The 23,028-nt window shown below is 42.2% G+C and overlaps 1 protein-coding gene across 2 annotated transcripts in view; it reads left to right on the forward strand.

Annotated features, from left to right (window-relative positions):
- The window catches only part of TRIO (trio Rho guanine nucleotide exchange factor), a 289,861-nt gene that overhangs the window by 184,272 nt on the left and 82,561 nt on the right, over positions 1-23,028 (forward strand). For both annotated transcript variants that reach the window (XM_089516462.1, XM_089516461.1), the window contains exons 26-31: positions 1,364-1,433; positions 2,154-2,243; positions 12,149-12,241; positions 15,449-15,560; positions 17,974-18,164; positions 20,634-20,735. In XM_089516462.1, the coding sequence (XP_089372588.1) occupies positions 1,364-1,433; positions 2,154-2,243; positions 12,149-12,241; positions 15,449-15,560; positions 17,974-18,164; positions 20,634-20,735 (658 nt within the window). The remainder of the gene's footprint in view (positions 1-1,363; positions 1,434-2,153; positions 2,244-12,148; positions 12,242-15,448; positions 15,561-17,973; positions 18,165-20,633; positions 20,736-23,028) is intronic.

Raw genomic sequence — 23,028 nt, forward strand, 5'->3', positions numbered from 1 at the left:
CTTGGACATGGGACATTGTGATGTAGTGGTTTCAGGACTACAATTCTAGGAAACCAGGATTTAAATCTCCACTCAGCCATATGAACCCATTGAGTGATCTTGAGCAAGTCACACACTCTCATCCTAAAAGGAACAAACCTCCTCTGGGTAAATCTAGCCAAGCAAACCCTAGGATAGGCTCACCATAAGTTGGAGCTGACTTGAAAACACATGAGACCAACAAGAAGTATATAATATTCAAACTAATGCTATGATAACTTGCTTTTAATCTGCAAGATTATAGCTACAGGTCAGGCTTTTTAGTAATTGGTTGCAGTTTTGCTACATAGCATGGGCATACAAAGGGTTGTAACCAGTGGACATTTTGTACTAACAAGAAAGCATTTCCACTTTGGCAAGGTGAGGCATCTGATTTTGCCCGTCTTTTCTATCCAGTACTCATCTTCCTGGGGGGAAAATTCTCCTTAGGATTGGAAAATATTTTGTAACAATGTGAAATAATGCACAAAAGGCTTCAGTAGGAAATGCAAGGAAGTGGAGGAAATGATGTGTTTTGCTTTAAACACTTAGAAGTACAGTGGGCCCTTTGTATCTGCTGGGTTTGGTTCCGGGACCCCACCCCATCCCACCCTCGGTAGGTACAAAAATCCATGGAGGTTCAAGTCCCATTATATACAGTGTTGTTTCTTCTTGAAATATCTTATGTTTGTATAATTTAGCCAAAGTTACACTGGACTGTACTAAACCTGATTTCAATTTTCTAGTTGCAGTCAGTATTTTTATTATTATTATTATTATTTATAGACATGGGAGGGAGTAATGAGTTTTAATGAAAACAGATGTAGTAGAAAGTCATAACTCTTCCAGTGTCAGTATGTTAAAACCAAAATCCCACACTACATTGTTATACAGCTTTAAGGCCTTGTATTATACATTTTTTTTAAAGAGCTTTTCAGTATAAAAATAAATATAAATTTCTATCCTTTGCGCAGGTTATGAATATATATTCCATGATTTTATCTTTAAAAGTCCGTGTATTTTAATGTTTTTAATGTTTTAAATATTTTAAATGCTCTATATGTTTTATATTTTTTATATATATTTTGATGTTGATGGCTTGTTGGCTGAAATAAATTACTGAACTGAACTGTTATACAGCTAGAACATGTAGAGGGGGAAATCCCATTGATATCACTAGAAACCTTTTTCCCATAAATGCCAGCAATAGTGAATATTAATTCTGATCACACTAGAGAGAAAAGAAATAATTCAGCTGTAAGCCATGAAGTATCCTTATGAAAGTCTGGCATAGAGTGTGTTTGTGAAACTGTTTGATTTTGTTTTGTTTTTTTCTGTTTTACAGTATATTCTTGAAAGAATTGGAAAAATATGAGCAGCTACCTGAAGATGTTGGTCACTGTTTTGTTACTTGGGTAAGAGCATATTTTTATATGGTGGATAATCAGTTGTGAATGTGTGAATACTTTGTACAGTTGTGTCCATTCTTCTTTGAAAAATAGGATGGAAATTAGTTCGGAGAAATCATTTTTGCATAAGAAGAAGCTGAAGGTATCCTCAGTTTAGGAAGGAACCTCATGTAAATAGTAAATCGGAAAGTACTTGGTGGCTTCAGACTATGATTAGGAACCTTATGTTCCAAACTTCACTCTTTCAGGTGTTGTTAAATTACAGTTCCCATCAGTCCTACGTAGGACTGATGGGCATTGAGTTCCAGATAGATCTAGAGAGTTTCACTTTGTCCAATCCTGTCAAAAACAATGAAATGAACATCTTCATTAGTGTGAGATTTGGTGACCTCGTAATTGATTCTTAGAATTTATTGTTGCAGAACTGCATAATGATTACCAGCTCCAGCTCCCACTGCGTCTGTCTGACAAACTCACATCTACTGAAATTGGTAGCCTCTGAATGTATACATCTCAGTTGGCCTAATTCAGTTTGGTTTTACATATAGCTGTTGTTTTATGTTTTTTTTTCCTTCACTTTTATTGCGTTTTCCCTTTATTCTTGTATATTTCTCCCCTAATTAGCTAATTAGAATAAGGACATGATCTTCAGCAAAGTAATCCTTTTAAGTAGGTACGTATATCATTTTGTGAAAATACACTTGCTTTTTTATGTATGTGTTACAGGCAGACAAGTTCCAAATGTATGTGACTTACTGCAAGAACAAACCAGACTCTACCCAATTGATACTGGAACATGCTGGTGCTTACTTTGATGTGAGTACAGGATTCCTGTGCTTAGAGTAAATCTTTTTACCTTTTGGATGCACAAATACATTCTCATATGAGTTAGCAATTCATATTTAGCTCAGCTAACATTCATATTCAATTTATATTCAACTTCCTTAACTTCTTACTTAGTCCATGATTCCATCCTGTGGAAACCTGGGGTTTGTACTTTTTCTTTCTCTGTCTTTGTAAACGGCCAGTCCCAGGATTCCATGGCAGGGAAACGTGACAGTTAAAGTGGTATAATCACACCATAACTGTGTAGTGTGAATGAGCCTCTGATTAAGCCACACAGAATCTTGACCAGAGGAATTAGAAATTGGCCTGTGTACATTCTGTGCTAGACTTCTAAGCAATTAGAATTTCTCACCAGAATCCTTGATTCTCACCAGAATGCTGTGGGCTTGAAGGCAACATGTAGTGTTAAGAAATCATTTTAATATATAACATACAAATAGCTTTTTCAAAAAAATGGACACATCTTGAAAGTCCCTATTTAAATTGAGATACATTCTAGCTTAAATCAGTTTGTTTGTCCAGTTAGGGTAAAGCCATTTTATAAGTGAAATTTACATTAGTGTTGACTTAGCAAGCTTCTGTTGAGTCATGGGGCCAACTCTAGATAGGAATAACAGTTAAATACCTTTGTATATTTTCTTAGTTTACATGTTCTGTCATGGAAGTGGAGTATAATAACCTACCCACAGCAATGAATGAATCATACTTAAATCACTCTGTGGCTTGGAAATTTCATCAGACATAATCCTATCTGTCCCCCACAAGGTTCCTCCCTGTTGCCCCAATAAAGAATAACTGGGCAAGGTAAAGAAGCCTCTTTGGATCAGGATATTAGGTCAAGGATTTATCCTATACACATGTAATTATGCTAAACTCTGCTTCAAACACATCAAAAAATATCCAACAAACCTGCTAGATAGTCAGGCTGCTGGCTGTCTACAGTAGCAGCAGTTTAATGACCACTGCTGTTGGTAGGAAAGTAGCTGAGGTCAAAGGTAAGCATGATATTCTGATGTCATGCTTGAGGTCACAAAGAAGATAAGCTTCAGTTAAGTAGCTGCACAGTGTCAAGATGGATCTTTGTGACAAGGGATGCAAAGGCATATTTGGGGGTGTTATGTTGGACAAGATTTGTGGTGAACTTCCTTACTCTAAGTGAATTCTACCACTCTTAATTGGACAAACAAATCTACTTCTGGTGGCACCAGCTATGTGAGAGAACATGTATAAGTGCTGAAAATAATATAAGGCTTAGAATTTGATAACTTTCTTGTTCATATGGAGTTTTATTGTATAAAGCCCTTACCCAATATGGTACACAAAGAGCAAAGTAGAATAAATACTCAACTTGTAGGATTTAGGGCATCTGCAGCATACTACTTAGCCATAAACTGTCACAGGGCAAAGATGTTCTTTACAAGGTTCTTTGGCCTAGTTCAGTGTTTCCCAGACTTTAGTCATCTAGGTGTTTGGAATACGAGTTCCCAGGAGCCTCAGTCAGTTTGGCCAACTCTCAGGAGTTCTGGGAGATGAAATTCAAAACATCCAGAGGACCAAAGTTTGGGAAACACTGACCTAGTTAATCCTGCCTTAATTTAGGCTGCTCTGTGATAGCAGGATTGGCAACAATTATCATAGATTATAAGAAGAATCCACGTGAGCAGACCTAGTTTTGTTGGATATTTTAACCTTTAAAGCTTTTTTGGCAAGGAGACCTAGTGAAATTAATAAGAAATGTGTACAAATGATTAATCTCCTGGACAAGTAGTTTTATATGGCATTTAAGTGATGCTGTGAGCTGTAATTTCTAGAGGGCTGTTAATACTAACAATACTTAGTCCATGTCTGTATTCTTATGGGCCAGCCCCATAATGATCCAGTGCTAAAGGTTTGCTTTGCCATACAATTTGCCACTTCTTTTTAAGTTGCTCAAAGTAGCTGTTGACCATCTTTCTCTCTCTCTCTCTCTCCCATTCTACACACATGCTCGTGCATGTGCATGCACACAACACAAATACTGATGGCAACTCACTAAACTAGGAAGTCTAAATAACAGCTCTGTGTACTCTTGTGAGTCAGGGGTGGGCAAAATTGGCCCTTCAGGTGGTGTTGGACTGATATTCCTATCAGTCCTAGATAGTATAGTCAGTGTACAGGGGTGATGGATGTTGCATCCCATCTTTGCCATTTTGTAAATGTTCATCTAATAATTGAATGTACTTTGTTCAGTTACTTTGTTTGTGAAAAGAAACCTGAAAAGGGAATCGTATTCACTACAGTATTTTTCAGCTCAGTATCCTAGTTTAAATATTTCATTAAAAACTTTCTGCTTTACTCTATAACTATAGTCAACACAGAGTATTCTTGGAAGGGAGTGATGGGCTATTCTCTTAGCTCTCTTGTTTTTCTTCTGTATGATCGTGTGAGACTTTAATAAATTAATGCCACTGATTAAGCCCTAGTTTTGTCATTTTTAAATCTGAAGAAACGTGATCTTCTCTTTTGTTCATCAACTTTGTGACATCTCATGTAGATACACGTTTCAGAGTAGGCACCCAGCTGCAAAATCAGTGCAGAGAGCTTAGAAAAGTTATCTTTTTGGACGATAACTGCAGAATCCTTTCTCTGTTGCTATAATTCTGAGAGTTGTCATCTGAAAAAGGTAACTTCTTCTTCGTGGTCTCTGCGAATCATACAAATGGGTTTTACTGCGCCTGCGCAGTGCTTCTCGGAACTTCTAGAATCTCTGGGCAAAGTACACTTTGCAACTTAAGGCAACTTTTTGGCGGTAACCCCGACCACCCTTTATAAGGCCCCTGCCTTCCCGCTCTTTCCCCAGTTCCTTTTTTCCGCCGCGTTGGTGCTATTGGAACTTCGCTCTATCTCTCTCGTTTTGGATCTCTGGCTTCAACTTGGACTGTTTTTTCGACTTTGCTGACCTCTCCTTTGCTTGGCCTACAGACTGTTTTTGGATTACGCTTTGCTCATCCCTTTGGATTGTTCGTTTCGGTTCCTGATGTCGCCTCCATTCAAGAAGTGCGACGTTTGCGGGGGCAAAGTCCCAGTACAAGACCCGCATTCGTCCTGCCTGCTTTGTCTGGGAAAGGATCACGATGTGAAGTCATGCTCTCTCTGCCGTTCCATGACCTCGCAAGCGAGGAAAAATCGTGAGTCCAGACTTACTTCAGCTATTGCCCAGGGCAAGGTTCGGGGGGACGATTCACAACCGGCCTCGGCTCCGTCGGCCTCCGTCTCTGGGGTGGCTCCTGTAGCTCGGGACAGCCCGTTGAGTGCTTCCTTGGCACCTCCAGCTGTGCAAGGTTCGGCTTCTCATGTGGCCCGTGACCCAGACCAGTCCAGAGCCACCGACAAGTCCTCCAAGCGCCCTCACAAACCGTCAGGGACCAAGGACTCCGGTGTAATGGGACAAACCAAGGCGCCGTCAGCCATTCTGACTTCATCTTCGAAGTCTAAATCGTCGGACCCTCCGGCGACTTCGGGCTCGAAGCCGTCCAAGGCATCCAAGGGGGCCGACAAGGAATCGAAGTCCAAGGACACGAGACCGAGGACTGATTCCAAGATGGCGCGGACCTAACTGGGGGCTTCGACCTCAAGATCTGTCCACTCTACTCCTGCAAAGGGCGATGGGTCGGCTGCAGGCTCCACTTCCGGAGTGACTCCCATCACTGACCTCCAGGTCAATCCCTTTTTTCCTCCGGATTCGCTTTTGCCTCCGAGGAAAAAGCCCAAGACTCCTGGGGCATCTAAGCCCAAAACATCCAAGGTGCAGGATCCCTCTTCTCCGAAGAAAGGTTCCAAGCACCATGACCAGTCCTCGACTTCCAAGAGGCACCGTTCGCCCGACCAGCAGGCGCCGAAACCGGCCAAAAGGAGGCGATCTCCGGACCGAGAGGATGTTCCCCTACCGGATCCGGGTTTGGAAGACCTCTCCACCATTCCTATGGGGGTCCAGGATCGCGAACGCTCACCGGACCGACATCGTTCCCCGGCTCGGCTCCGTTCTCCCTCTCCAATGCCAGTTCAACCTTTGGAGATCTCTTCGGAGGACGAGAGGGTCGACGAAGATTTTTTCTACGACTCCGAGTCTGGAAACTATTACGTAGCAGTTTCCAAAGAGGCCGCTTTTAAAAGATTCAAGGCTAAGCGTCATTCTCAGGCGACTTGCCCCCAGGTGACCGAAACCCCGGTACCAAAGCCTTCGAGATCGAGACGGCCGGACCAGGAGCCGGGCCCCTCGGATGTGACTCCTACAGTAACGGTGGCTGCTCCACCTCGACAGCCTAGACCCAGGGACCTCCCAGAAAGATCTCCGTCCCGTGATCGTTCGGGTTCGGAGTTGGAGCCAGACTTAGCTCCTTCCTCAGAGGAACTCTCCGACGATGACTTGTCTCCACAAGACTCACCTCAGGACATGCACCATCCCGAACCGGCTTCCCCGACCGACGATCTGAGGTCTTTCAATGAGCACATCATTAAGATGTCCAGGGCCCTGGACATTGAATTACAATATCCAGAGGACGCCACAAAGGACCCGGTGGAGCGTTGGGTCCGTGGTCGGGTCCCAACTCCTCCATCTATTCCACTCCTTCCGTCCTTAGAGACTCTTATAAAGAGGTCCTGGGATGCTCCAACTTCTTTGACGAGCTCCTCCAGAAAGATCGAGACCCTGTATAGGGTTTCTCCATCAAGCTGTCCTTGGCTCTCCAACCATCCTCGCCAGAATTCGGCTATTGTAGAAGGAGCCCAACTCAACGTCGCCCACAAGCAGGCCACATCTCCGATTGACCGAGAGGCGCGCAAGGTGGATGGCCTGGCAAAGAAAGCATACTCTGCTGCTGCGCTGGCGGTGAAGGCTATAAACTACACCGCGTGCATGGGTGCCTACATCCAGGCCCTCATGGAAGATGTGTCTCCCCTAATCCCTGAGGTCCCTGATGACACCCAAAGGAGGCTCGTGGAGATTAGAGACGAGGCCCACTCCATAGGGGGCTGGATAATCACGGCCTCACGGAACGTAGCCGAGTGTGCAAGCAGAGCAATGTCAGCCTCCTTGGCTCTCCGACGCCACGCCTGGCTCCGCGGGACCGACTTAACTCCTGGGGTGAAGACGGCAATTGAGGACATGCCTTTAGATGGATCCGGCCTGTTCCATACCAAGACAGACGATCGTCTCAATAGAAAATTCAAGCTTAAGGCGGCTGCCAAAAAGCACGGTATGTCCTCGGCATCCACCCCACAGTATCGTAAGAGACGCCAATGGCAGCCTCAGGGTCAACAATTCAGGCCTTTCCAACAGGACCGGCAGAGTCAACATCAGGGCTCCCAACACCCTAGATACCCGTCTCAGTCCTCATCATCATCTGGCAGGCGGGGCCCCCCTGGCCGGTACCGAAAATCGCACCGACAAGGAGCCGACCAGGCTAAAAAAGCCTCTTGAAGTGAAACCGCGCACTTCGTCGCTCCTTGCTTCTTGGACAGATTGAGGCCCTTTGTTAACACCTGGGCCTCGATTACAACTGACTCTTGGGCGCTTTCCATCGTCCGTAGGGGTTATGCCCTCGAGTTTCAGGACCTTCCCCCCACGGGGACCTTCCTCCCTACCCCACCCTCGGACACCCTTCTCAACGAAGTGCGCACCTTGCTCCAAAAAGGGGCAATCTCCCCCCTGGACCGGGCTCGATGGCCAAAAGCCTTTTTCTCCAGATACTTTATAGTGCCGAAACCGGATGGAGGAGTTCGGCCCATACTAGATTTAAGGAAGCTTAACCACTTCCTCCAGTACAGACGTTTCCATATGGTGACCTTACCTTCCATCTTGCCTCTTCTCCGCCAGGGCCTCTGGTTCGCGACGATCGATCTCAAGGACGCATATTTCCATATAGGGATTCGAGAGTCCCACAGGAGATTCCTCGCCTTCGCCGTCGGCTCCGACGCGTATCACTACAACGTGCTGCCCTTCGGTTTGGCGACGGCCCCAAGAGTTTTCACCAAGTGCCTAGCTCCGGTGGTGTCTTACCTTCACCAGAAGGGATTCAGGGTGTTTCCCTACTTGGACGATTGGCTCCTGGCAGCTCCATCACAAGAGGACCTCCACCGGTCCATCAACTTCACACTCACACTCCTCCAGTCCCTTGGCTTAGTGATCAACCTCGACAAGTCCCACCTGACCCCAACAAAACAGGTCAGATTCCTCGGGGCTCTTCTGGATTCAGACTCGTGCATGGCATCGCTCCCTCGGGACCGCTTCCAGGCCCTTTCCGTCGCCCTCCAGCCTTTTCTCAGATTCAGAAGGGTAAGGGCCAGGGATGTCCAGGTGGCATTGGGCCACATGGCCTCCACCACCTTTGTGACGCCGTGGGCAAGGCTTCGGCTACGTCCTCTTCAAAGATGGTTCCTCTCGTCTTTGACTCAGTGGTGGATTCTCCGCTCAAGTGGCTCACCGTCCCGAGGCCGGTGGCATCCTCCCTGCATTGGTGGCTCGAACCCGGAAACGTCTGCGCCGGATTACCTTTCGCCTCGCCCCAGCCGCAGCTGACACTCACCACAGATGCATCCCTAGACGGCTGGGGCGCCCACCTCCTCGACTTAGTCGTCAAAGGAAAGTGGTTGCCTGTAGAGCAACAGCTCCACATCAATGCCCTCGAGATGCTTGCGGTGGAGAAATCACTGAGGGCTTTCGAGTCGGTATTGAGAGACAAGGTGATACTTCTCCAGACAGACAACACAACGGTGCTGTTCTACATAAACAAACAGGGAGGTACCAAGTCCCTAACTCTACTCGACATCACAATGCGAATATGGGACTGGTGCATTCCAAGAAGGATCCATCTCCAGGCCATTCACCTCCCGGGGGAGGACAACGACCTGGCAGACAGACTCAGCAGGGAGACGTCTGTATCCCACGAATGGAGATTACTCCCAGACTCGATAGCTCAGATATTTCAGCGATGGGGAACTCCCCAAATCGACCTTTTTGCAACCGGGTCCAACACTCGTTGTCTCCAGTTCTGTTCCAGAACGCACTGCGAAGGATCCCTCGGAGATGCGTTCGGTTTCACTTGGACCAGATGCCTGCTATATGCCTTTCCCCCGCTCCCACTAATCGACCGAATGGTGTCCAAGATGACGTCGGACCGGTCGAATGCGATCCTCATCACCCCGTGGTGGCCCGGACAGCCATGGTTCCCATCCCTCCTGCACCTGTCGGGAGAGACGTTTCTCCGGATCGACCCTCGCCCGGACCTGCTGACGATCCAGAACGGCCAGGTTCGCCATCCCGACATCGACAGTCTGCCCTTGGTAGCGTGGAGACTCCATCCCTAGCGTCGCTACCTGACTCGGTACGGACGGTGATCCAGGCTGCTCATAAACCTTCCACCCAAAGGTCCTATGCGTCCAAATGGAGAAGGTTTTCCAGGTTCCTGTCTGAAAGAGACGTAGATCCGGACCAGATCTCCACCCCGGTGGTGTTACAGTTCCTGATGGCACTTTTGCAGGAGGGCCTTACCCTCACATCCATCATGTAATATTTTAACTTGTATTTTATTGTCTTCTTATCTGTAAGCCGCCTTGATCACATTGTAAGCCGCCTTGATCACTTGATCACATTGTGGAAAGGCGGGGTAGAAATAAAGATTATTATTATTATTATTAAGTGCTATCTCTCGGCCATTTGTTCCCATTTTCAGTTTGCAGACAAACCTTCCTTTTTTAGGGACCCATTGGTCAAGGCTTTCCTTAAGGGTTGTGCTAACCTATACCCGCCGGTGTCGGTACCAACCCCGGCTTGGAACCTGGACGCTGTCTTATCAGTTTTACAATCCAAGCCCTTTGAACCCATGGCCACTATGGACTTGAGACTATTGACTTGGAAAACTGCTTTCCTAGTGGCCATTACCTCTGCCCGCCGTGCGGGCGAACTTTGTGCTTTGCGGAGAGACCAACCCTATTTGAGGTTTCATAAGGACAAGGTGGTTCTCCGTACCAATATCACCGTCTTGCCTAAGGAGGTGTCGACCTTCCATATGTGTCAGGACATTGTTCTACCTACCCTGGCCTCGAACCTGACCACGGAGGTCGAGTGGACTTTGCATACCTTAGACGTTAGGAGGGCTCTGGCCTTCTACTTGGACAGAACGTCGGGTTCGAGTCGGTCCGAGAGATTGTTCCAATGTTACTCGGAACCGAAAAAGGGTCTACCGGTGTCACCACAGAGGTTTTCCAAGTGGGTGGCCGGGACCATCCACCTCTGCTATGAACTTTTGGGTAGACGTCTCCCTACCAGGGTACGGTCGCATGCAAAAAGGGCGGTAGCAGTATCCTCCGCTTTTCTGTCTGGGGTTCCGTTGGAGGATGTTTGCAAAGCTGCTGTCTGGTCTCAGCCGATGACATTTATTAAACATTACAGACTGGACACAAGGGCCAGACGGGAAGCAGCTTTCGGTAGAGCTGTGTTGATTTCTGGGTTACATTGATTACTAATGTATACATCACTATCGGGTAGTGTTTCATACCCAGAAAATGCTCAGGCTGGGTTTCTGTTGTTTCATTATGCTGAACCACTGCATACATGATTGGGTTATTGCTTACAGGAGTTGCATCTCCTGTTGTTATACCTATGGTTAAATGACAATGATTGACAACAAGGATGATTTTGACAGGTTTATTGTTAATAATAAACAACAATGGTTTACCTTACTGGTGGTCCAGACACTCCCTCCGCCGCTTACCTAAGCTTGTCAGTCTAAACCCATTTGTATGATTCGCAGAGACCACGAAGAAGAAGGACAGGTTGCTTACCTGTAACAGTATTTCTTCGAGTGGTCATCTGCGAATACATACAAATCCCGCCCATCCTCCCCTCAGTGTCCTGCTCTTGATTGGCTCATTCTTCGCTTACTTAGCGGAAAAAATTGGAACTGGGGAAAGAGCGGGAAGGCAGGGGCCTTATAAAGGGTGGGCGGGGTTACCGCCAAAAAGTTGCCTTAAGTTGCAAAGTGTACTTTGCCCAGAGATTCTAGAAGTTCCGAGAAGCACTGCGCAGGCGCAGTAAAACCCATTTGTATGTATTCGCAGATGACCACTCGAAGAAATACTGTTACAGGTAAGCAACCTGTCCATCTCCAAACTCTGACTTACCTTTTATACTTGACTATAAGTTGAGAAATTTGTGCTCCAAAATTACACAAAAAACCTGGGTCAATTTATGTATGGATTAAGGTTTTACCTTCGTCTTATCCACAGAAAGTCAGACAAGCAAAATGGGGGTGGGGAGACCCATGCCTGAAGAGTTTATACCTAAAATCAGACAGTGTAGGGAATCAAGAGGAAGATGAAGAAAACTGAAGGGAGGCCTAAAATCTGGAGTAAGATTCCCATCATAATTGCAGCAGAACATTAGTGGAATATGCTGTTGAAAAACAAGTGGGGTTACAGCTGCCATCATAATACTGTCCATCAAGCATGATGTCACACTGATAAGAAATTGCTCAGTTAATTCTGTTCAGTGGATCCCATTTTTTGCAGTTACCTGTGTTTGCACACCCTGCCTATTATGGATCCCAGTTATACACTCTTTACAATATGGGAATATATTCATGAGCCATAGTATATTGAATAAGAAGCATAGAGATGCAAGCAGTCCTGTGTACACTTGGAATAAACCTCATTGGGACTTTTGAGTAAATAGGCCCAGGCTGAAAAATATGCAGACTGACACTAGGTCTCATAATATAGAGGTGTTTTCAAATACCTGGTCTAATTCTTAACATGGAGAATTGAGCTGCAAATGCCCTAGGCTGGCTAACATTTTTCTATATACATTTTGTCCTCAAGTTTTTTTCTTTCTGATACAGGAGATACAACAACGGCACGGACTAGCCAACTCAATCTCCTCTTACCTTATCAAACCTGTTCAGAGGATAACAAAATACCAGCTTCTTCTAAAGGTAAATGTCTGTATTCTTCGCATAAGCCAGCTCTGCAAAAGGGCACCTGTTACACTCCAATATCTTTTCAAAGCTGTTCTGTATTTTGTGAAGGACACATACTTTTCTCATTTCAAAGCCAGACTAGTAGCAAGGAAAACACTTAAAGAACTGTTACGATTGAAAAAGGCAGCATAAAAACATAAAGTAAGAATTAGGTTTTATGAAATCCGTGTTACCTGGAATATCCCTGTTGGTTCTTGGAATTCTTCAGCATCTAGAAATGTTTGTGTGTGATACAAAAAGAGAGTTCAGTAGTTTGAGAATCCATTGAAACTACTTAATAATAGCTAGTTGGCTGCAAGAATATAGAAATTATACTTCTAAAGTATTCTACTAGAAGTAAGTAATATTTAACAAAAAACACAAGATTGCCTCAGTGTAAAGTCCAGATACTGGTAAATTGTTCATTTGGCAAACATGACTACCACACTGATTTTATAAGGTTGTGGCAGGATACTGCAAAGTAAATGCAGCAGTCATATGTGCCTTATAAAGTATCTGTTCTAGTAGTACATGGATTTTGAGGCAGATAAACCATGCAAGAGGAAGACTTAGCGTGCCCTCTAAGCAGCAACCACAGAGAAGGCAGTAACCATGTTGATCAAATTTGGGAAGGGGTCATCAACAGAAGAGAAGAAGAAACACAGGGATTAAATATGATGAGGCCATCGTCTATTAAACAAAAGAGTAATATGGACTTATTTGACCCTCAAGTTTAGTTCCTTTTTCCATTTGTAGAAATGTATATGCCTTCTGTAATATGGTAGGTCACATAGCTAGGAAGACATATTAAATAAGTGCATTATCACTCTTTTTTATTCATATGTGATTCTCTTATTCATGCATTAACTTGCCATCTTAATCCTGCCATGATATATTGGTTTTAATTAAAAATAGTGCCAGTATTCTTCCACTCCATTTTCTTCCTCTCTGAAGGCAGCAGCAAAGCAACACATCTTGATTATATGCTTCACAGAGCAAGGTTTCTGTGCACCTGCTCAACAGAGTGCTAAGGGACCAAAAAGCCTATCAAAAGCAATTAAAGGAAGCTTGGCAGATGGCAGAAAGTACATATGAGTAACTAGGAAGACTTGAGAGCCTACACAAGAATGAGACTATCCAGTAAATGATAATTGTGATGTCCAGGCAGCTTCTGTGTATTGTGTTAGATGCACTTAATTCATCTCCTCTACTTCCTTTTTTAAAAATGTTCCAGTAAAAAAAAAACAACAACAAAGCAATCTTTGGCATTTGGAGATGAGTTGTCATAGTTTTTATGCAAGTACATTAAAAGCCCTTTGAGAAATTGATGATATCTTTAAAACAATGGGTCTACTTCTGCCACTTATGCACAGGTTTAATATAAAAGGAAGTAGAAGCAGTGGGACTTGCTTATAATTAAGGAGTGAAGCAGAATTTTAAATGTGCAGCTTTAAACCTTGAATTCTTGGTATCAATGGCCTCCTACTTGATTCAAGTAAAGTTGAATTCAAACCTATCTGAAGTTGATCAGTACTTGTGATAAGATTCATTTCAGTACATTCCTGCTATGGTTCAGAGCAAACCATTATCACCCCCAGTTTTTCTAACCTTTTGGATGCTGTAGAGAGTAATAAAAAGAGTTGAATGTCCCAACACTGGTAGGATTCCCTGTTCCTTCTGAACTTTTCTGCAGTAGAAGGAGGGGAAAAAATCAATTTTCCAAGCAACATTATATCATTTTAAGCTATCTCAGTTGTAATGCACAGTATTTTGGGGTAGGGACAGTTTGCTCTTGAACAACTTAGATCTATTAACTTAAGAAAAGACCTGCTACTCACGGTGATACAAACTGCCAGAATTCGTTTGGATGAAGACAACTGTCTGTGTTTTTGGACTGTCCTTGGGAGGTGGGATGTGGGATCTGTCTTGATAAGAGTTGGCACCACAGAAATTACAGCTGCAACCATGCTGGAAACTATAGGTTCCCAGGTTTCACAGTACTCTGACATCAGCCATATTGGACTCTGCAGTACAGTCTGATTTGCTTCAGATCCAGATCAGAGGCCAGATTATTCACCAAACATCTAGTAGATGTTGAGAAAAATAATCTTAACTGTCCCAAACTGGTTCCAGAGATGGCTGGGGAGTAGGATCCGTATACAAGTGCAGTGGACCCATCTCATCCATGGGGGTCCAGCTCTGGGCTCTCCCCATGGATGAGTGGAAACACAGATGGCCGTGCCCATTATTATTCGGTATGTGGCTGTGTGCATGCATCCATGTGAGCGCATCCGTATATCCGCAGCACTATTGAATAATAAAGAGCATGGTGATATGTAAGTGGTCAGATCCACATATATGAGGCCAGATGACAGTTGTTCATGCCTCCAAAGGTGAGAGTTATTAAATTTTAATATTGTTTATTGTCTGCTTCTTTGCAAGCCATATGGGTGTATACAAGTCAGTAGAGGAGAGAACAAATTAGTCAAAGTATTTCCAAGACTTCTGACAGCATGCACATTTGTAATCAATGTAGATGTACCCTAATTTATTTACAGGAACACATGCTTTGCGTTTATAAGGTTTGAACAGTAGCATGTCCAGATAAACAGGGGTGGGCAGGTTTACTGAGTGTGGAGACCCCTTTCCCTCCCCGAAACCTCATTGGGCCACACCCACATGTCATTGCACCTCATATGCCATTCTTCCCCATGATAAAATGGCTTATTGCACTTGCAGAAGCCTGAGGAGGGTGTACTCAACTATCTACAGATTGTTCTCTACTCTGCCCTGCCGCAAATCTTTGTTAGTCCTGAAATAGCCTTTAAAAAAACACAGATAACTTCTGGTGTTTTTAAAAGGTTGTTTGGGACTTAAACAGGGTGTAGGAAGCCAAAATCTTGTTTAAGTAGCTAATTATAGCTACTGAACGCATGGGCTGGGGATCCATTTTCATTCTGTTTTTTTGTTTTGTTTTGTTTTGGTTTTTTTAAATGGAGGGAGGGAAACCCATGCAGCCTGGAGCAGGGCTGCATTTTGCCACCCATAAGTGAAAAGATTGCTGGTGACATTTGCTGAGAAGGAATTCTACCTGAGATCCTAGAGAGCCATTGCTAAAAGAAACTGTTTGGAAAAGATCTAATAATGATGCACAATCTCATTATGATTCTGATGTCTTTGCAGGAGTTGCTCACTTGCTGTGAAGAAGGTAAAGGTGAGATTAAAGATGGCTTAGAAGTGATGCTTAGTGTGCCAAAGCGAGCCAATGATGCCATGCATCTCAGCATGCTGGAAGGTAAGAATAAAGTTCTCTATGGTCTTAGTTCAGAAAAATTAGCAAATCTGTGTTTAAACCATGCTTATGAATGGCCGTTTTCTTGATCATCTCTGACCCCCACTCCTCACCAATCCCCAAACTACAAAGAAATGGAAATCTGGAGTGAAATAGCTGTTTATAAGCATAGGGCAAATCCAACCACATTGACACTCAGTTGTTTCTGGCATAAGTTTACCTTTGTTGCACTCCTTCATGTTCTGATCAATGGGATTGTATGCAGCCACAGAATAATTAGGGTTCCATGGTGAAGCCACTAAGCAGCCGACTGTTGGCACAGTGATATTCGGATGGTCTTAAGTGTGTCACTAAATTATGCCAAAAATAAAATGAAAGGCGAAAAGTGAATTAGAGGGTCCTGTTCAGACAAAACAGAAATTATATTAGAACTTCCATTTGATTAATCTTGTGAGAATAAGAAAATGGCTGCAGTGTATATATACATGCATACCCATCTGTAGTAAGTCCATTTATTATGCAAAGCAATGGAACATTTTTTTAACTTTTCTAATCTAGCTGATTAGAATCTTCCTGGATGATTCCATCTTAAAACTTCATTTTGATCCTGCTATAACTCAATTGTCTTCTCAGAGGTGATCAAATGTTTGCACTTTAGAAGTATAGCAGGTAACAACATGTAAGGGAAAATCTGCTGTTTCTGTTTACGATCATAGTTTCAGTGAATCTATAGCATATAGTCTATTGCTTCTATTATGGGATATTTTCTAATTGGGGCTTGCAAACGTGTACGAGTTGGTGGAGCCATTACTGCACTTATATTTAAACAGATGTGCTGAAGTGAGCATATAATCTAACAGTCATTTTGTCAAGGAGTATGTGGGCAGGTTTAATGGAATATTTCAATATTTCTTTTACACAGGTCAGTCTTTTAAACAAACCCTGTTGAGTATTTGTATAACTGACATGTTGACATCTCAAGTGAAAGTATTTCCTTTTAGGAACTGATCTCTAAATCTCCTAATCCATCTGTTGATACTTATGGTTTTTGATGGATTATGTATTACAATTTACTAAAGAGAGTGATTTCTTATTGCCATATACTTACATGTTTAGTTCTGGGAGGCAGGAATGGGCATGATATAAACACTGGCTTGCCACTTCTGTATATTAATGTTTTGTTTAATGCTGTCTATGGAAGAACATAATGCTTAATCCAGTTGATCTTTTGGCTGCATCCTTAATGTAATCTAAATGCCTTTTATGTGAGCCAAACAAATAACACAGAACAAGTATAGTGTAGTGGTTTGAGTGTTGGACTAATATGCAAGGATACCAGGGTTCAGAATCCCACTCAGCTATGGAAAGCCATCATATGATTTTGGACAAGTCACATTTTTAGAGTAAGACAATAGCAAACCTATTCTGAATAAATCTTTCTGAGAAAGTCCTGTGGTAGAGTCACCATGAATCAGAGTCAGCTTGAAGGTGTATAACAACAATAAATAAAAACAACTTCCACTTAGTGCTAAACACATTACAGTAGTTAACTCTTTGTGATATTTTTTCATGTATTAGTCATTTTTAGTAGCACCATAAACTAAAAGTTACTTACTGATGTATCAGCAGCAGTACTAAGTTATATAAGCAATGCAGGTTGTTACTTGCAATAGCAGTGGAGGAACCTTGAAGTTGTTCCACACCCTTGCAGGCCACCCAAAATCATTTGGTGGGCCGCATGCGGCTCCCAGGCTGTATGTTGTGCAAGCCTGGTTTAGATCCTACCCTTTAGAGCAGCAGAAGTCCAATTAGCTTCATCATGTGTGCAATAATCATTCACATATATTTGAGGCTACTGTTTTGCCTTTTCTCTTTTCTTCTTTCCTAAAGCACAAAGAAGAAACTTCAATTGTTGCAATATGTAAATATTTCATTTCATCAGCAATCAGTTAAAAGCTAAATAATTTTTTTAATTAAGTACTAATGGAGCTGTGAAGCACAGTATTAATTGAGATAGTGGATTTTCAACTTTCTGCTTTGATGTGAGCCCCTCCCCTTTTCTCATTTGCTAAGAAAAACTTGTACATTGCCATAGAACCTTAGCATATATTACAAAGGATAGTAAAACACATTGTAGAGTGTGTAGAATCTGTATGAGTCATAGACCATTGTTATTATAACACATATCTTCATAATCTGATAGGCATAATTCAGAATACTCAACAGTCTCTTGAAGCTGCTTGTTGTAAGGGTTGTTTCATCATTTGGAAAAGAGCTTCTATGGAATTTCTGTGGAACCCCAGCAGTTCCCTTAAAATTTTGAAACCAGTAATAAAGAGTTTATATCATGTTCTGTCACGTAATCCTGTTTGAGTTTCTTCTTTTCTTCTTTGAATTGCCCCAATTTGCTTCTTAGGTTTTGATGAAAACATTGAATCTCAGGGAGAGCTCATCCTTCAGGAATCCTTCCAAGTATGGGATCCTAAGACTCTAATTCGGAAAGGTCGTGAGAGGCATCTTTTCCTCTTTGAGATGTCACTGGTCTTTAGTAAAGAAGTGAAAGACTCCAGTGGAAGGAGCAAATACATCTACAAGAGCAAATTGTTTGTAAGTTCAATAAATTCCAGTTCAAATTAATAAACATAGCCAAGTTGAATTGTTGGTTCCAAGCAGAAGTCTTCATGCCGGGAACTCTAAAATATAGAGTGCCATTGCTTTTCCAAGTTTCTCTTAAAGCAAAGGTTGAATAAACAATGTTTATACTACCCTGATACCTAAACCTGATAAGGGTTATACTTGCTGTGCTAATTCCCACCCTAAATACTTCCTTAATGGTTAAGTAATAGATTACAAAAAGCCATTTCACCTTTCATAAGTCCTGGCCAGGCAGGATTTATCAAGGCCAGGCAGAGAACTGGTAATATTCAATTGGTGGTGGACTTGATTGCTTAAACTCACATAGAACCGATCAGCCAGCCATTATTTATCTTGGATGCTGAGATGGCCTTTGATAAACTTTATTGGCTCTTTATTTTCACAGTATTGGCTAATTTGAGGTTTCCCCAAATATTTTAAATGGATAAGAAAATTATATTCCGCACCAAGAGCATGGGTTAACTCAATGGTTTTTTTTTCCTCATCCTTTTTTATATTGAAATGGGGTTCAAAGCAGGCATGTCCATTGTCTTTTAATATTCATTTTGTACTTGGAACACTTAGCATGTGCTACTAGATAAAACGATCAATTGAGTTATGCCTGTCAGCTTAGAATTTTAAAATGTTGTTTTCACAGATGATCCGTTGTTGTTCATTTCAAAGCCCCAACAGTGGATCTCTGTTTTGATGCTGTCAATTAATAATTTTGGTAAAATATCAGGGTGTTCAATTAACTAGTCCAAGTCAGAAATACTGCCAGTAGGAAACAAGACTGACTCTAGAGTATTTAAAGAATGGCCGTTTCGATATTGCTCAATTTCTATTACTTATTTGTGTATATATAACCCAAGGGATTTATCTCAAATGAGCAATCTTACTATAAATAAGATGGTAAAAGATATTGCACAGGATTCAGAGAGATGGGTGGGCGTAAACATGGGGGGGGGGATTAGAATATCCAATTCTGACTAATCAATGACCATTACATTTACAACTAATATGGCTATAGACTGCATCTTATACAGCAGAATTTTGGGTGTATTGATCACCACATCTGTTCAAGAAAGGGCTTTCTAAATCAGAAAATTGTTGGAGATGTAATACTGCTAATGCTTCCTTGATGCATATATTTTGGAATTGTCCCATAATAGCTAGATTTTGTGAGATAGTAATCACACAAGTAAATGTGGTTTTGGGAAGTTCCTTGATATTCAGGGACATGCATGTTCTTTTGAATTATTTTCCTGTTTCTCAGAAATTAACAAATGGCCAAGGGAAGTTGATTTTTTCACCTCCTTTTGTCTGCTAAAAGGTTAATATTTCGTTACTGGGAAATATTGCATCTGTCCACCACTGAGTAGCAGTGGTTTATGATTTTTAACTGCAAAAAAAAGTTTTGTCATCATTGGAAGCCAGTTTGTAGGTGCTGGAGTACACTAAAAGCTGCTGCCTGAAGCAGACACATGTATCCCTACCACTGTTCTTCAGATGTGACCCAGAAACAGCCCATAGTAGATAGAGCAGTATCTCCAGGGCACAGACTGCCAGTCGCACCAATTTGCATGAAAGTTTTTGATTGACACAACCAAACATGATAGCTTTTGTCCTAAGCCAGGATTTGACCTAGAGATGAAAAGCTTTTTGAACTGACTCCATTGAACCATGTAAAGTGAGAGTGATCTACAACAGAATGTCAACGGCAACATGTCATGGAACAAAGTCCAGACGTATCATCTTTTGGCTTTTGAAATTATTCCAGTGTTCTGCTTCATGTCTGATGCTGTTGAGAGCCTTCCTTTGTCTGTGAAGAGTTACTATTTTTATCTTGCAATATCCCATTTGACATCTAAAACAGAAAGGTAACAGAGAAATCAGAGGTTCTACCTGGGGCTAAAGAAATTTGAAATACCTGTGGGCTTAATTGTTGAACCTTGCTTAAACCTATCCCAAAATGCCATGTAAATCAGCAACTGCTGCTCAGTTATGATTGACTTCAGTATGTCCTTGTATTCATTTGTGTTAAAACTACTCATTCCAAGGTTACCAAAAAAATACTGGCAGCTTAACCAAACCATCAGTCAATGATTTGTGGTAAACTGGGTTTTAAATTTAAGATTATTGCAGCACAGACATTAAAAATTACTTAGGAAGTCTTTAGTGATATTAATGAAGAAGGAAAAAATGGTTAAAGTCATGGAACATAAACAAAAACCACAGAGTCAATCAGGAAACAACTAATAATCTCAAGCAATTGTTTTGTCATGTTTTGACTTCTGGTCTCTTGTTTTTGTTTTTTATGAGAGAGAGTAGCCCAGGATTTAAATCTATTAGAAGTGCCTCTTCAAGCTACAAGACATTTGGCTGTTCTGAATTTCATAATGGAATATATGCAGTTTTCTCATCCTTCTATCTTATTTGCAGACCTCTGAGTTGGGTGTCACAGAGCATGTGGAGGGTGATCCTTGCAAATTTGCACTATGGGTTGGAAGGACTCCTACTTCAGACAACAAAATTGTGCTAAAGGTAATTGTGAAAAAATACTCCTAGATGTGTTTACTAATTTTGTTTGTTGCTTAGTTGAATTTTTTCTGGAGCATGTTACCCAGAATTCAGTTGCTCACACATACTTTGATGTTTACATAGCTCAATGTTCCTGAGCTTTGGAGCATTTCTTGTTTTAAGTGTAATTTTTTTTGTTGTTTGTTACAGTGCTAAAATATAACTCATTACCATTAACTCAGAGGAGTTTTTCCCTCCCTAAGTAATGCTTTGCATTTACTAGGGTTGCCATAAGCTGGAAATGACTTGAAGGCACACAACAATAGTATATATCCAGTTCCAAATACAAAAAATAATAATCCATTAATTAAATTTTATTTTTCAAAATGAACCAAAACCTACAGTAAGATGGAAAATAATGTTTATTTTTGCATTGTTATTACTGTGTACCTTCAAGTTGTTAACTTTAAAGAAGAGTTTCACTCTGCTCAAAGCAGTGCAGAACCTTGGCTGCTGGTGGCTGCATAAGACAATAAAGTTGTACCCCAACAGAGCATGTGTTCTATATAGATCTGTTATCAACTGATCAGGCCTGAATCTGGTAGATGTGTTTGTTTAGTTGTCCCTTATATATCATCCCTCGAGCTTTTTTCTCATCAGTATTAGCTGTTTTCTGCTGTCTGAAGGACCTTGTTCATACATTTTTTTACCTATTCCTGCTAGTTATATTTCAGTGTTTAAAAATCTTTTTTTAACTACTAAGTTCCCCAATATAGTTTACTGTATATGCTTATGTACAGTTGGTCCTCAGTATCCGCAGAGGATCTCTTCTGAACCTCCACCCCATGCATATCAAATCCACGGATGCTCAAGTTCCATTGACCCCAATGATTGTGCAGTCATTAGGGACAATGAGACTGAAGTCCTACTCCCTCCCTTCCTTCCTATCTACCTTCCATCTTCCCCCTTCGAGGCTTCTGCATCAGCTTGGCTTCAGAGGTGGAGGTTGGAGCCCTATCAGCTGGAAGGAGCTGGGACTGGGTCTAGAGCTTGGGGTGTTAGGCCTAGGGGCAGGGGGATTGCTCCAATACCCAAGCCTTGGCTCCGGCTCTCTCCTGCCTCCACCCCCAAAGCTAAAGGAGGGGAAGGAAGGAGTAAAGAAGGACTCCAGTCCCATTGCCCCCAATAGCAGTGCAACTGTGTGCACACACCACTGTTGGGGACAGCACAGTCTTGCTTTTTGCACATGTTCAAGTCCACGGATGGCAAATCCACAGATACCAAGGTCTCACTGGATAAGTCTAGAAATTTTAGTTTAAAAAATGATGTAAAATACATGGGCCAATCAATGTCAGTACAATGTCAATCTAAGTACAGTACTTTAAATTCTTATTTTTTAAAAAAGGAACCATCTCTCTGAGTAGAGTGACAAAAGGTGAGAGTTTAATTTGTCCCAGGAGCACCTAAAAGAAGCACCAACCTCTTCTATTCTCTGCCAGTTCTGACCTTTTTGAATGCCTGGGTGATAAAATGGCGGCTGTGGCAGTGCTTTGGTGCTTCCCTTCAAACCAGCACCGAGAGGAATCAGGCTTTGAAGGGTTTGAATAAGACATCTGCTTTTCTGAGTTTAAATCAGGGAAGGTTATTACATTAAAGTTAAAGGCCATAATCACTGCTAATGTAGTCACCATTTTCTTTGTTTTGTCTTTTCATACTTTTTGACATGTGCACGTTTTCTTAGCCTCACCTGTGCCTTCTTGCCACCCCCACACATCACACAGCCATCATTTACCATAGTTCCCCCCTCATCCCTCCAGCCTTTAGGGTGAGCACAAACAATTAGGTCTGCTGGAATTTTGTAAGTTCTTTAGCAATGTTTTCCTTTGCTACACCCCTAAGTTTTACCCTCAACTTATCCATGGGTCATATCAAAATCCATAATTTTGGCCCAAAAATCTGCCCTTGACTTATACAAGAGATTGACTTAAAGATGAGTATATACAGTAGGTTTCACTGACCTTGGTGGTACGATGTGAGTTGACTGTTTGGATGGACATATGGCTAAATGCATCTGTGTCAGAGGCTAGAACAAGTATATCAGATTCTGTCATGAAGTGCTGCCCACTCCAGTAAGTACAACTGGTAGTGGACAGCATCTTGGCCTAGTTTGGGACACTTATTTTAAAAAATAAAAACTAGGGGAAAATATGTCCAGCCACTTCATATAGATTAAATTAGCAGAAACATTCCCTCCCTCATGTTTCAAGCAAGCATTAAATTCTTCCAAAAGGATCAATGATTTTAGCAGCCATTACAT

Source organism: Sceloporus occidentalis, unplaced genomic scaffold, assembly GCF_023333645.1.
Source record: "Sceloporus occidentalis isolate IW3139 unplaced genomic scaffold, rSceOcc1.0.p SCAF_3, whole genome shotgun sequence".
Classification (NCBI taxonomy): domain Eukaryota; kingdom Metazoa; phylum Chordata; class Lepidosauria; order Squamata; family Phrynosomatidae; genus Sceloporus; species Sceloporus occidentalis.